The sequence below is a fragment of the Anas platyrhynchos genome, chromosome 5 (genome assembly GCF_047663525.1).
Source record: "Anas platyrhynchos isolate ZD024472 breed Pekin duck chromosome 5, IASCAAS_PekinDuck_T2T, whole genome shotgun sequence".
Lineage (NCBI taxonomy): Eukaryota > Metazoa > Chordata > Aves > Anseriformes > Anatidae > Anas > Anas platyrhynchos.
This window is the reverse complement of record NC_092591.1, coordinates 59,793,289-59,809,197: the sequence shown is the minus strand read 5'-3', so window position 1 is coordinate 59,809,197 and position 15,909 is coordinate 59,793,289. Positions and strand designations below refer to the sequence as shown.

The following is a 15,909-nucleotide window of genomic DNA, read 5'->3' as shown; positions in this document are numbered from 1 at the left end:
TGGCACCTGATTTAACTTGTTGCAACTCTCATGCAGTAAAGATTAGCTTAAACCGCTTTCATCTGACCTCTATGTTTGCAAGGGCAGGCAAGGTCATTTACCATGACTCAGCTGAGATGCAGTAACTCAGTCACATGCCAGAGCTCTTGGTTTACTGTTCAGCTTCCTTTTGTTAGCGTTTTCTGGTATTTGCTAAAATGTGACTTCACAGAGAAGATAAATGATACTTTCTATGGAGATTTAAATAAGATCAGGCAATGTGTCAGTCATGTATAACAAAATCTTTGGCTGATACACGTCTTAAAATTATCTTAAAGGTTGGCCTGCAAGCAGTCACTAAGATCTACTGCAAGAGGACTCCAACTACCCCACAACCAAATCATCACCTACAAAAAAAAGCAGCAGGACCCAATCTCTAATGATTGTCTCAGATTCAGGAGTTGATAACCTGTATGTGTGTGCCATAGCATGCATAGCTCAGAAATTATAAGTAATTGGCCATGACTGACACCCGGAACGGGAACTCCTAGTTTTACAGATTCCCTGGGGGGGCATGTAGTCTGTTAATACCCAATAAAAGTTTCCTGTCAAAGAACCTTTCTTGACCTTTTACGGAGTCGGACTTCTGGACACTTCCCCATGCCTGTTCCCTTTCTTACTTTCTCTGCCTTCACAGATAACCTTTTGGTTTTCTGAAACTTGGACTAGCACTTAAAAACATGTTCTGTCTCTCCAAGACTGTAGTTTTTTTAGCAGTTCTAAACTGCTAATGCATCTCTTCTCTGTCCTGGCTTTGAGCAGCATGCCTAATTGAAAGATGTCCACCTACCTCTCAGTCACTATGTTTTCACAGGATTTTAGAAATAACAATAAAAGTGTCTCTTCCTATGTTTTTATTTTTAAAATTAACTAGCATAGGAGACTGAGTGTCTCATAGCTGAAAAAATGACTAAAAACACATTTGCTAGGCTTCCTTTATAGTGTCCATGAACTTTAAAGCCAGTTATCAAGATTCTAAGTCAATGTAATATTATGAATATTTGATTTTATAGCAGATCTTATATAAATTGGGAAGCATCACTAGGGGTTGGTAAATAATCACTGGTTGGTAAATAAAAGCTACATAAAGATTTTCCTTTCTTCTGCATGGCCAAAACAAGTTATCATACTGTCTTCTCCCAAATCAAGGTATATGTCTGGAACTTAACCGTCTCTGCTGATACATAGATCTTACCTCATATTAAAGTCACACTGTAAATGCTAAGGTTAGAGGCAAATAAAACCAAATTAAGTCCTTTACCGTGAGCTACCTACATGTATGTTTTCAGTTAGAAAATTACACATGTTCTACTTGAATCATGCCTTTTAAAAATACGTTTCTGGCAGAAGACACGGATATTTTAATCCAGGTGATTAGGGCTCAGACTAGGATTTGACAGTAGAAGCTACACACCCTCCAAATTTCTTTATACCAGACTGGAACTAGAGCTGGTGGGGAAACTATTTGTGTACCATCATGAGCCCTCTCAAGAGGATTGTTTTTAGCTTGATTGTAATGCCACAGCTGCATGAGTTTTGGTAGATTACGAGGAAACCTGTGTTTCATTGCAAATTACCTCTGAATCCTGTTGTGATTTCACACTGATTACAGCTGTATAAGCATCTGAATATGCTCATCTCTGTTTAAAAGATGAAGCTACTTGTTCTGTGTTTTACTATAGTTTTTGTTAGTTCAAATAAAAGTAGAGTTATTTTATTTTCCCATAAGCATTGCTAATTTTGATATTTGGGCAGCTAGCAAGCCTTTTCAGGTACTTTGCAATTCAATTTTATTTTCAACTTTCAAGTTTAGTTAAGCTGCAAGTTTTATTGTGTGACATAATTTTTTTTTATTTTTTTTTTTTTGAGCTTAATGTGAGCTTTCTTTGTCTTGTTATGGTAATAGCTAGTTAGAGGTTTCTCTCTCCAAAAAGTGTTTTTCTGAACAGGAAATAATTATGGTCAGTTGTCTTTACCGTGGCTGTGATATCCATTTTAGCAGAAGTGCTCGGCTCTTATTTTGTTACTAGACTTTATTGCATGCTTGTAACTATCATAGTCACTTGCTAGTATGTCAGTGACTGCATTTTTGATGTTGCTGTTCTTTAAGGTGGTAGTCTTCTGTATCCAGGTTTGGTTTGCGACTTGCATATTCAGCCTGAGAAATATTTAATTTACTTTATTTATTTTTTATTGGTGTAAAGACTTGTCATATGCTTTTTTTTTTTTTTTTTTTTTTTTTTTTTTTTTTTTTTTTTTTTTAGCAGTTTTCAGAAAAGGCTTACTTCTTAAGCTCCTTTCAAAAAACAAACAAAAAACAAACCACCACCAGCAAATATAATTATAACATTCAGGCCTAAAGCCTAGTTCACCATGAATGGAGAGCCTGAAAATGCTGACTTTATTTAGTACACTTGTATAAATATATAGAGGAAATACTTGTTTCCCTGAAACAATGGAATGAATAGGGTTAGGAATTTAGCTTTTACTTTTTCTTGCTTGTGTACTGCCAGGTACTGGGATTCTGTTCCCAAGGATGGTATCACATTCCTTTTCAAAAAGTATTCATATCTCAATTGCAAACATTCCTTATTGTTTTTCTTGGACAGTCACTCACCTGATGTTGTTGTTTGACTGGCTTTTGAGGAAATAAGAATTCTTTTAGTATGGGCACAAACGAGGGTGAAATTAAATTGTGATTTTTTTTTAAATGAATAATAATACTAATATTGTTTAATTTAGTGAGTAACATCAGACAGATATTGTAGCAGCAATTTTTAAATTAAATTTGCATAACTGTGTAGCCAAAAAGTTTGCTTTAGCTAGAAAAATATGTTAAGCAGCTCCTTCCTTGCTTTACATCTCTGCTAGAGGGAGTCACTAAAACCGTAGCTTGCAAAATCAACTGCAGCTTAACTGTGCTCCTGGGATTTCAGTGCTATGCTGTGTCTGAGAAACCTCTGGAGGGTTATGTCGTAGGAGTAGCTGGATGGTTGTCAATGGGGAAAGCTCAAATGTTTTTGTTTTAAAAGAGAAAACAGAAAGTGCATTGATTCAGGTCATGAAATAAGCCTAGGATGCAAAATTTTGTGGTTCTGATTTCGTGTGCAAAACTGCTATGGTGTAGATAAATTGTTTCATGCTTGTGTGGCTGTGTGCCCTTGTTTTTTTCCTATTTATATGCGTGGACCTATAGATGTTGGAACATGCAAGTATATGATGCCATTGACAATGAACTTAAAATTTGCTTAGAACAAATATTCATCTTTTATGCCTATTGATTTTAGAAATAATAAAAAAAAACACGTTGTTTTTAGTACAAGTTTCATAAGAAAAAATATATTAAAATATCTTTTTTAAGATGGTATTAGTACTTTGGGGAAATGATTGATATATTATTTGAAACTTTAATACATTTTTGTTGATTGGACTGACCAGGAATGCAGTTGTATTCTTCTCCTTGCATGTTGATTATGCTATTTTTTTCTTATAATGTTAATGTCATGAGAAGAAAAGTATGTGGGCTAGTTTGGAGGGTTTTTGAGTTTGTCTACTGAAACTCAAACTGTAAACCTGCAAATTAAGAGCTATGCGCATTAACTTTATTGCTGTCATTTATCCTGCATTCTTTTCCTCTCCTGGTTGTGATGACTAGCTTCTAGAATGGTGGTCAAAACAAGAAATTCATAGTATTTGGCAAAACTGCTTGTGCTAAAAATGATTTCTGAAATGAAAAACTTTTTGAGATCTTTATAGGAGATAACACTTCTTTCACAGTAATGCATGGTCTGAACATAGTTCAGAAATGATTGCCTCTAAGATTGAAGTATCTGATTGTAGATGGCTCCTGGCATTTCTTGGGTCCATGTGGAGAAGAGCTAGGGCTTTAAATCAGATTTTGCACTTATTCTTAAAAACCTCTTCTGTTGAGGCTGTTTCTACCAACTGCAGATGTGGCACTGGAAAGCTGGCATTAAATCAGCATACATCTTGCAGACACATTAAAATTGCTTTTGGAAAAATACAGTGTGAGCATAAAGCCAAAGAAAATCTCTGTGACTCTTTACAGGAGAGCCATCCATCCACATGACACGGTATCACTTTTTCAAATTGAATATACCCACAGGAAATTACATTGATGCTTTGTCTTCTAATCTTCAGTTGTGGTAAATGGGCAGTCATAGAGGAGGCAATGTAAGACTGGGACTTTAAAACAAGAAGCAATTGGGCAAATTCATGAAAGAAAAGTCTTCAGTGATACCGACACAAAGACTGTCTCTCTGACGTGAATCATTATAAGCAGAGTTATAACCTTAGTGTTCTTATGTTCCTTTTTCTGGGTACTTCTTTCAAATTGGCTATTGGGTTTTATAATTCTGTTTAAAAAAGACTGCTCCTGTATTCTTATTTTGGACATGACAAAAAATAATGGGGATGCATTGCAGCAAGAAAAGCTAAAGTTATGCCTTAGGAAGAAATTTCCAGTGGCTGGCTTGTGAATTGATGGAGGAAATTCCCTGGGCAGTTTGTGGGGGCCTTTGTCATGAAAGGGCTTAAAAACAGTTGAGACAGGCTAATTTAGGAATGTCGCCTTCTGATCTGTTTCCTTCTGATTGCACAGAAATTGTTAGCCAACAAATTAATATCAGGATTAACATCTAGGAATTTCAGCTCTTCAAATTGTTTTATTGTTCATGTATATTTGTCATACTAGAAAGCTTGAAACCTTGCTCCTTCTTGTAACTGAATGTCAATTTTGAGATTTGTGAGAACTTCATTAGTTTTTTTTTTTAGGTTTTCTTTTTCCTTTTTTCAATCTTCTTTATTTTATGCAATATGAAATAACCTACTGAAGCCCATCCATACAGGACTTTGTTTTTATCAAAACTAGGATCTCTGTGGATTCATTATGGAGTTTGGATTTCCCAGGCAGCAAGGTTCAGAGACTGCCCTGTGTGGGCTCAGGATGGTTGATTGTTGATATATGGAGGCTTTCTCTGCTGTGTAATAGTGTGGAGCATAGCATACTTCAAGAAAGCCTTTTCTAAAAGAGCAAGCTGTCATGGTTCTGCTCGAGTGGGCAGCCGAGCTCCACCACAACCGCTCTCTCACTCCCCCTCCTCAAAGAGGATTGGGGAGAAAATATGTGAAAAGGGCTCAAAGGTTGAGATAAGGACAAGAAAATCACTCAAGAATTATTGTAATGGGCAAAACAGACTCAGCATAAGGAGATAGTAATAGGCAATAAATCTTACTAACAAGTGAGAGAAGTGAGAAACAAAGGAAAGAAACCAAAAGCACCTTCCCTCCCATCCACCTTCTTCTACCTCCTCCCCCCGAGTGGTGCAGGGGAACGGGGGTTATGGTCAGTCTACAGCACTTCTTCTCTGCTGCTCCTTCTCGGTCACTCTCGTCCCCTGTGCTGTGGGGTCCCACCCACGGGATGCAGTCCTTGATGAACTGATCTGGCGTGGGCTTCCCACAAGCAGCAGCTCTTCCAGAGCTGCTCCAGATATGGGTCCGTACCACGGGGTCCATCCCTCAGGAGCAAACTGCTCCAACCTGGCTCCCCTACGGGCAGTAGTTCCTGCCAGGTCACCTGCTCCTGCGTGGGCTCCTCTCCACAGGCTACAGGTCCGGCCCGGAATCTGCTCCGGCAGGGGTCTTCCACAGGCAGCAGCCTCGGTCGGTGCAGGGCCACCTGCTCCACCGTGGTACTCCATGGGCTGCAGGGGGACATCCTGCTTCACCATGGTCCTCACCACAGGCCGCAGGGGGCTTCTGCTCCGGCGCCTGGAGCACCTCTCCCCCTCCTTCTACACTGACCTTGGTGCCGTTCCTCACTCCTCTCACTCTCCCAGCTGCAGTGTGGCGCAGCGTTTTTTTTCCTGTCTTAAATATGCTCTCACAGAGGCGCAAAACAACATCGCTTATTGGCTAAGATCTGGAAAACAATGGGGCCCTTCCCAAACATGGGGCAGCTCCTAGATCCTTCTCACAGAAACCACCCTTATGGCTCCCTGCTACCAAAACCTTGCAACGTAAACCCACTACACAAGCTTAATCCATATTTATGTCAAAAAGCCTTTATTTCTTAAGTAAAGATTACATGTCCTTTTGCAGTAAGGATCTCAAAGCATTGCAGAGGTGGTTAATATGTATTTCTGTGTGTGTAATTTTACAGATGAGGAAAAGGCCAAACTGTCTAATCTGCCTTTCACCCATGATCACGCAGCAAGTGACAGTCCTCCTTACTCTCAGCCCCAGAATGTCTTTAACTGTGCTTCTTCCGGCCTCCATGACATGGAAGTAATGCTGTAGTTATTAAGGCTGTTTAGAATGATATAATTACTTCTGCAAAAATCAGACCAGCGTTGTTGCAACTCATCAGTCCATATGTTTTTAGTTGTATTCTGGAACTCCTTTACAAAATCATTCCCTGATGTTTGTTGTTCTGTGGAAGCTATTTTTAAACTAAACAACAGCTCTTTTTTGGTGAAAAGAACAAAATGGATTTTCTGTAGAAACAGCTGAGGATTGCTTTTCAAGCACCGCTCTTCTTCGTAAGTAAACAGAAATACTACCATCATTAAAACTCAAAAACCAAAGAACCAAAGCCAAAACCTGTATTTCATAAGTGTCTAGTGTGTTACTTTTGTTCTTTTTCTTTTTTTATTATTATTTTTTTTTTTTTAATACTTTTGAAACAAATCATGTTGCATTTCTCTGGAGTTTCTGTTATTTGCAAAACTAGGACTGAGCAGTGGCATGCCCTCACCTGCACTACAGTGCTCATCTGGGATGTGTTTTCTGTACAGGTACTGGCTGGAGTCAAATAGGCTACAAAATATTTAGCTATGAGCAATAGAAGTGATTGGAAGTACTGAGAAAATGCCTCACAACTAGATACTAAGAGTGGATTAATAAGAGAGGAAACAATTGGAGTCCTATGTAAAAACTGTTAAACCTTGTATGGCATAGAATGCATCATTTAGGAACATTCACTCTTACAAGCGGTGATACGCTGGAGAAAAAAAAAAAAAAGGTGGCAAATTGAAGCCGAATAGTTGCAGCTAGATATTGCCATTTATGTGTTATCAGTAACAAAAATGGACTGTGCGGCTATACAGATAACAAAAATGTAGAGTTTTGGTGGATATAGACTAGGTCAGTGATTAGGAATAGCCTTAATGTATTAGGCAGGAAGTATATGTTTAATATAAACCAAATGTTGGTGAGGATGTATGCTCCTTTGCTTTGTGATATAATAAATTTCCGCTGTTAAATCTATAGATTGCTTCTCCGGAAGCATACAACTTTTACAGGGCTTACAACAAGGCTTTATGCAGTGAGCTAGCGTGGTGAAGGTTGTCAGATAATGTGTGTTGGATGGAAAGGACTTCTCAGCTGATTTCCATGCCACTGAAGCAGAAAGTATAGTTTTGGTTGGGATGTCAGGCTCCCTTTTTTTCTTTTTCTTTTTTTTTTTTTTTTTTTTTTTGAACCTTAGTCTTTTAAGACTAATTTGTGTGTATTTTATGCGTATGATGATAAGTCATCATGTAATTCCTAATAGGGTCTTAACAAAATCTTAAATGGACGTTACTTTAAGATCGCTGGCATATGTTAGCCTTAATTTATGTGAATAGGTTGTAGCAGAAGGAGGTAATGTGTTTTTAATGCATAGTGAAGACCATGTTGCCATGGGACTGCTAGCTGTCAAGTGCATTCTGGAGGCAGCTAAAGGATCTAAACTTTTTGCGTGGTGTGAAGCTTGTAAATGATCTGGGATCCATCACCCCAGGCAAGGAGCTGCTTTTCTTTAGGATCATAATGTACAGTGGAGTGGCTACCCTGACGTTTTGGAAAATGCAGTGCTGGTATTTCGTATGTATTTACAGCACCCAAAACATCATAAACACACTGTATGCGTGAGGTGCCTCCACTAGGAAAGTTGTACACAACATAGAGTGTGTTGCATGCCATGAAAGCTGCTTCAGCATCCTTGCTACTGCATGATGTGTCCCAGGTGTGTTCCACTGACATGGTTACGTGGTTGATTTTAGTAACAACAATGTTGCCTCCAGTCTCTGGTTCTGAGTGGATTGCCCAGAGCCCTTGCTCATCAATGGCAAGATCTATTTTTGTAGATGGAGAAAGCTGATAGGCAGGAATCCTTCCAGCCCCTGGCAGGACCATTTGATCAGCTATATTTCTTTTCTGGATGTTGAATTTAATTATCTCATTTAAGGAGCCATGTCTGTGATAGAACAGGAAACCCTGGTATATGACGTGGCCAGTTCCTTCCCAAGGGAATGGCAGGGTGATTCTGCGAGCTTTTAGTGTATGATTGCTTTCCATGAATGTCATGATATTTGTGAATTCAAAAATAACATTATTCACTGAACTATTTAATAAATAAATCTTTGTATGCTTTTTGCCAGGATCTTTCGTCCAAGAGCCATGCTTATCTCCCGTCTTCTTAACTACCTTTAGGGACTTTACACCTGCAAGCATGTGGTCGCAACCTGTAAGGAAACACCCAAAGACAACAAAAAAATGTTAGAATATCTGATTTTTTTCTAGCTCCCTTTCTTAGTTTCCTTTTAATCCAACTATAAGGCCAAGGTGAATATATCAGTAAAGGTCAGCAGTGTAGCTTTATCAAGTAGCGTTTAAGTTAATTTTATACGATTTATTTGGCACTTCCTACTAAGGAAATCGAAGATCTTCGTAAACACATACTGTGTTGCTTTCTGCTCTGTAAGACCGGTGTTATCCAAAAGAGATTCTAGTCATGTACCTGACAGGAGGCCAACAGCACAGCTAGTGATTCCCTGATTATTTCTATCTGTTCTTTTACAGAGCTATAATTATGACTCTCAAAGAGGTGACTTGTTGGACTAGTACAGTAAAATCATCAAATTTATCTCTTATTGAAGATATATAGACTAAAACCCATTTTCCTGATACATTGTGTATAATTTTTTTTCAGTATTGCTTTTTTTCCTCTTTTTTTCATTTATAATCAGAAGACAAATGAGACCAGAACATCATAAAGCCAAAACTGTGTTTTCTTCCCTTTCCCCTTCCAAACACACAAAGCACAAAAACTAATACAAATATATAGATTAATGTATGTAAATTACTGACTTTTTAATGTGTTATTTAAATGAACAGGTATGATGTCTGTGTTATTGATTCTTACACTAGGAGCTCACTGTAGGTATAATTCTGGCACCAGCAGCAAACAGGTCATATTTATGGCTTTGTTATGCTTTGTATGCCCTCTGCACAGATGAAGCTTGTGAAGACTTGGGTATTTAGACTGTAAGATTTTTACTGGGTACCATCCTTTCCAGGAAGAACTTTACTGCAAAGCATATTAACAAGCTTGTTTACCACAGGCACTCATAAATTACAAGAGACACTATTTGAAGTTTAAAGAATTGCCTTTAATGAAGTGCAGCCATTTTAGTAAACAGAACAAACAAAGCCCTAAGGCAGGAAATTCTGGCAGTAGATGAAATGGAGAAAGCAAAACCAGTCTCCCTTATTGGCTGTATATGAACCTATTGAAGTCAGTGGCAAGATTCCAATTGCCTTTAGAAAGCAACCTTTATGTCATTTGTGTGTGTTGGTATTCTCTACCAAAGCATTTGAATATTGCTGCTACAGCCTGGCCTCTTTGTTAGAAATCCTTACTCTGGATGCAGCTTCCTTGAGCAAGCTACATCAGCTTTGCTGAAACTAACATTTATTGATCAGATAGATTAAAAACAAACAACTGAAATCCTTGAGTAAAGATAGCTAGTGAGCATTAGTAGCATCTCATCTGCAGAAATATGCCATATAGCCAGATTCCTATCTGAGATCTGTGAAGAGTCTCTCCTTGAGAAAAGCTATTAGCTGTCCTGTAACAGCTTATAGGAAGAATGAGAAACTATACTTTCTGCTCATTCATGACAAGCAGGAAGAATACCAAAGTTCTTCCGCTTTCTCCACTGATACATTCAAAGCCCACTATTTTTTGTTGTGTCCCATAATATGCAGAAGATATTTTCCACCCAAAGCAGGATGAGCTCTCAACTACTGAATGTAAAAAAAAAAAAGTGATTCTACTGTTTTCTTTTCTTCTCAAGTGTATATGAGCTTAAATCTATGCCAGTAATAATGTTGCACTTGAAATAAATAAAAATTAAAATTATAGATAAAATTCATTGCCAGTCCTGGAATTGCTCCAGAAAAAAATATTAATCATAATTTCTTGGCAATGTATCATAGCACAGAGGCAGAGTTACTGTTTGGTCAGGTTAAGAGTGCCTTGCTTCTAAGTACTGTAACATCCATGTGATGATTAGTTTCTCATAGACTTCGATGGGGCAAGCATCTGACTGGTGTTGACAGAAATAAAGTTGCTATGCACTGCTACAAGAAAATTAAAAGTAATAACTTTCAAAAAGAAAAAAGTCCCCTTGTTGACTCTAAGAAAAATAAATTTTCAAGTGTCTTTCACAGGCAGTTTAAAATTCTCTGAAACTTTCTGCCTCTCTCTCAAAAAAAGTTTGTATTAAATATAAATAAATAAAGACTATACATTAAAAAAGACTATATATGAAAAGAAAGACCTTGATATTCAGTGCTTTCAAACACAGTGTAGTAGTAGAGCTTAGAAGCAGAATAGGTGGTCACTTTAACAATCTGCTTTAATACCCTGTCGCTGGAAAAGCTGAAGGAACAAATAGCCAACTTATTTGTAAAATTAAGTCAATTCAATTCTGTTGAAATTAGTGGATTTGTATAATTGAGGATGCAAAAGGCCTTTCACCTAGCTGTTTAAAAGAGCAGTTTATTTTTCTTATATATATATATATATTTTAATTTTATAAAATTTAATTTGTTTGGAAAAAGTTATAGGTTGTATCTATTCTTCATACTAGATACCTTAAAGCTTCATTTTCAAATTAAAGGGGAGCTTTGCTCATAGCTAAGCCAGTGTGTTCTCTTGATAAAGTACTTAGTGTAGAGAGGGAGAAAAGAATAACAGAAGAGGGCAGTAAAATAGAAGGAAAATGTAGTATTGAGTTAGGTTTTACGAAGTTGTGAGTTTACTCTCAAAGCTTTTACCCTTGGCCACTCCAAATAACAAAGACTATCATTAATTCCCTGGTACAGCTGCTGTACTCTGAAATGCACTGGGAATTCTTCAGGATCTTTGTAAGAACATCATACCTTCAGAGTATTTTTTATTATTATTTTATAAGTTTACATCTTATAATAAAAAGGAACTTCCAAAGGATGGATTTGCTACGCTGTAGAGTATTTGAAAAATAAGTATTTGAATTGTACTTCCTTACCTACTCCTCCCATATCTATCTATATTTCAAAGATGAATATGTAAGAAAAGGAAAAAAAAAAATAAATCAAAAAAGACCCAAAACCATGTGATTATCTGTTGTATTCACATATCTTGTGAAAATCTGTTATCCCTGTATCAGCATACATGCATTGGCTGAGGAACTGGCTTGATTAGATCAAAGTTCTGAAAAGTGAACTGCTCTTACTTGCATTAAGCACGAGTTTAAGTTTCCTTTTTTCTTCTTCTGCTTCTAATAGCTGCTGTTTCACCAGGTCTTCACCTACTTCTACACATGTATTAGAGTCTGTGACAGATCCAAAATAGTCAATGTCCCTTTGTGCTCGTTCAACTCTTGTCAGCAAATTCTCTACTTCACTTTTAACCTCAGTCTCATAATTGTTCAGTCCTGCCAGGCGTGACAGCACCATCTGTGAAAAGTCTCGGAATTCTTCAACATAATCCAGTATGTCTTGGTTACATTTGTCCAGTCGGTTCTTGAGTTAAAACACAGAAGAAAACATATAGATATGCACGTATATTCTATATAGACTACAACTTCATTCATCATTACTCTAGAAGTCATGCTAGTCTCTTCTTTGCAATCCCCCCATCTATTTGAAATCAGTGGTCTGTTGCTGTGTATGTACAGGGAGAATAGAAGTAGCCAGGGATGTAAGGACACATGCTCTCCGATTACTTGTAATCAGAGAGCACACCTCTAATACATAGTGTGGCTTTTGGAAGATGTAGATTCTGACATCTGAGGTTTTTTTTTTGTGTGTGTGTCAAATTCTTGGCTGTATTTCTAAATAAATAAGAATTCTGCAAGGGCAAGTGAATTTAGATTTAGCTATATATGAAAGATTTATACTACTGCAGATGTTATCAGGAACTGCTCCTTCTATATAATTGAAAGCAAATATCTGTTTCAGTCTCCCAGCTGTGAGGGGATTATTTCAACTCCTAATTAAAGTGCAGATCCTGATTACACTGCTAGGTTACACAAAGTGTTTTAAATGACTCTTTAGGTTAGGTTCATCTGTATATAGGAACTTATCCTGTGTGGTTTTTTTTCTATCTCCTTGTTACTACTTGGCAAAAATTCTGCTGGTGACAATATGGTTATACTGTTCCCTTGGATGGACTGTGACTGTACTTTAAACACTTACCTAATAAATCTCACTGATGGTGTAATAAAATACAAGTGATAGCAATAAAACATAATGCTATGAAAGGATGCCCCTACATTAAGTAAGCATGTGGCAGTCAGGAATCACTATAGTTAAAAGTTTAGCTTCAGTTTTACTTAATTGTAGTTATTTGAAAAAGCTGGAAACTAATCTTCCTGATGCTGATTAGCATACAAATTATTCAGTATTCACACACACAGGGGAACATGCATGCATTTCCTAACCTGGAGTTAGGCAGTATTACTGATTGATACAGATAGCACATACCTCCAAAGACAGGATACGCCGGTCGATGTAGTTCATCAGTGCTGCATCTTGCATTACATGCTGGGCCTCTCCCATGATGCTTGCGAGGAATAGAACTGATAAAAATTGGAGTTGCAAGACTACCATTGTCTCATAAAATTTTTGAAAGTAAAAAATGATGAACTAATATTGTGAGTGTATGTACAGAGGGCTATCCCCAAAACTACTGCCACTCCAAAATTAAAAAAGACTTAATTGTCTGATAACACGATGTGAAAAAGTAGCTAAAATTACCGAGGCTGGAAGTATTAAGAAGACTTAAAATGGCTGTTGAACTTTTATCATTTAAAAAAATGAAGTTATGAAACAGGAACTGAAAGTGTGTATTTTGAGAAGCCAGATCATTGCTTTCCAGTTTGTGATCCTATGATCAATCCCAGATGTTCAGTACTGAGTCACATAAAGCCTGTAGGCCAAATTTTATTAAATACAAATAAAAATAATTTGTTTTCCTTCCTTTCTCCTCCCATCTGCTCTTCCATGTGACCAGTGCTGCGCAGGGTGTACTTAGTGTAAATCAGCACAGCATAAAAGTCAGTGAAACACTAGTTGTTCCTTCCCAGGAAGTTGTGATGCATAATGTCTGTTGCTATTTCAGCAACTATCTAAAGCACTTATTTTTCCAACTCCAGAATTCAGCCTATTTACAACTGCACTGAAAATAAAAAAATAAAATTATTAAAAAAACAAAAAAAAAACAACTTCCCCTTCTTGTTTCTGTGTTCTCTTGCCAGTGCTTTTCCAGATAAAATCAATATCCTTAACACAGTTCCTTGTCAATATAATAGAGTCCTTGACAGACCTGTTGTTTCAGACAGAATGATAATTCTACTTAAAATAACTTAAAAATATTTATTATCTTACATAAGCATACCCTCAATTATAAGACTTATTTTTTATATTTAATAGGTTTCCTGACTGAATGCCTTCTCTGGAGAGAGAGACAGCAATACTGACATTGTATTCCCTAGGAAACTACGTGTTAGGATGTTAGAAAGGTCCCTTTGTATCCGAAGCCAAACTGGACGTCTCTGTTTCTCTTTCTCAGAATTCTCCACCTCTGCTTTTTTCCATTTTATTTCTCTGGAGGTTTTTAAACTTAGACAGATTTCCTCTAGTTTTTGACTGTCCTGTGTGTAAGCATGAAAGTATTGACAGAATGCATGGAAACTTCACAGCAGGCAGATTTTAACCTCTGTTTCCTTGATTGTTGCAGGGTACAGTTTTTTATGCTTTATAAGCAGATTTCAGAGGTGTACAGAAGTCTTTTCTTGCAATATTCTTATAAAATTGAGCCCTAGAAAGGAAGTTATGATTGGAAGTTCTCTTTCAAAGTAGCAGCTTCATTTTTATTTTTTTTTTTTCCATTGCAGTCTGTAGTCTGGGTTGGCCTCTAAAGCAAGGCAGTAACTGCTTCACAGCATTTTACTGGAGTGTGTCAGTGTATCAGTCAGCAGAACCATGTACTGAAAGTTTTTCCTTAGGAGTGGTGGTATTATATGTGTAGCCTCTTCCTATGCTGTGGAGAGTTGTCTGAACTTTTCTACTCAAGTATTGTCTGTAACTTAAAAAGAATGCTATCATTTATTACTCTCAGAGCAATAATGTTTGAATCCAGACTACCTAAAGAAATAAAATAACCTAATCAAAATATTACAAACTTATGACCAAGAAAGCATACCTAAATTTCAATAAATATGTATATAATTTATTTCCTTCATCTTAAAGGAGGGACAAGTTACCTATAAAACAATACTTTGACTGATAAATGTCCTGTGTAAGAGTAAGCACTCCACATAAGAAAAACTACATTTTGTAGTGTTGCTTCATCTTTTCTGAGAATTACCAACCAGGTGAGAGACCAGAAGTTTCCAAGGGTTTCTTTTAACAAGACGTTGCTATCGCTATGCTTATTAAGCCATTACATCATGGTAGATTACAATGATGCTCTATGTCAGATGCACAGTGTTCTCAGAGCACATGCTATAGCATCTGGTTAAGAACCGGGGTTTATTTTTTTTTTTTTTTTAGCTACTATTTACTTTCCAGTTTTGTTCTGCCTAGATATAATAATTCTGTATATATATATATATTTCTATATAATCTACTTATCTATCTATATATTTTCCCCATTGGCACATTATCTTTGTATGTCAAATAGATATTTGATAATCACTGAAAGCAAGATTGCTTGGCAGGTCAGGCAAGACATCAATCTCAGTATACAGAACCATATACAGAACATTATACACTAACAGAACAGAAAGACATTGGTTATCCTAAGCAACACTTTTCCTCTTATGAGTTAATCCTGGAATAGGTTTCCCACTACTATCTTGATTTTTACAGACAAACGTCTAAAAGGAAACAAGTATACTGATGTGAGCATATGTGCCTTTTCTCTTTTCTTGTTCTTCTCTGTAGGAAAGATGGCATTTTTTTTCTTGTCAGTGCTGCTGCTTCGCTGCAGTAATTTCACTCTTGCTATTTTGTGTCTGTTTTGACAGCTGTTTGAGGCTTCCAATTAAAAAAAAAAAGGCAATTTCAGCTCCTTCTCTGTTTGTGGATGGAGTTTTCAGTTCTTAAAATCGATGTCAGCATCAATTTGAAGTGAATTCTAGCTTTGGGAAATAATTAACTTATTTAAACTGCTGTTTCACTTTTACATATTATTTTATTTATATAATATATATATATATATATACATACACATATATATACACATATATATATGTACACACGCACACTTGTTTCTAGCACTTCAGCTGGTTAAACCAGATGCTACCATTGGTAGGTTTTGGTACTGGACCATAATAATGTTTTCATATTACTAATATAACATGTATAATTGACATGTGTATTTTCTAATTTTGAACAAGACTTGAGAAAAATATTACTATTGGCCATTACCTGATGAGGCTTTCTAACGCTGAGATCTCTGAAATTAAAGAAGGCTTTTGTCATAGTGCAAAATCAACACTTAATTTCTATTCTGCCTAAGATTTTCTTTTTACT

The 15,909-nt window shown here is 36.7% G+C and overlaps 1 protein-coding gene across 1 annotated transcript; it reads right to left on the bottom strand.

Moving 5' to 3' along the window:
- Positions 1-6,103: 6,103 nt before the first annotated feature.
- Positions 6,104-13,411, bottom strand: OLFML1 (olfactomedin like 1). Its single transcript, XM_005013980.6, has 3 exons — positions 12,856-13,411; positions 11,604-11,892; positions 6,104-8,567 (listed from the first exon to the last, which is right to left on the bottom strand). The coding sequence occupies exons 1-3, from the start codon at positions 12,979-12,981 to the stop codon at positions 7,789-7,791; spliced, it is 1,194 nt and encodes a 397-aa protein (XP_005014037.1). The 5' UTR covers positions 12,982-13,411; the 3' UTR covers positions 6,104-7,788.
- Between the last annotated feature and the right edge of the window lie 2,498 nt (positions 13,412-15,909).

Excerpts from the sequence above, each read along its gene's own strand:
- OLFML1 (XM_005013980.6), bottom strand. The coding sequence starts at position 12,981 with ATGGTAGTCTTGCAACTCCAATTTTTATCAGTTCTATTCCTCGCAAGC. Across the intron at positions 11,893-12,855 it reads GGCGTATCCTGTCTTTGGAG|AACCGACTGGACAAATGTAA; the intron begins GTATGTGCTATC and ends TTTTAACTCAAG. Across the intron at positions 8,568-11,603 it reads TAAACTCGTGCTTAATGCAA|GTTGCGACCACATGCTTGCA; the intron begins GTAAGAGCAGTT and ends GTTTCCTTACAG.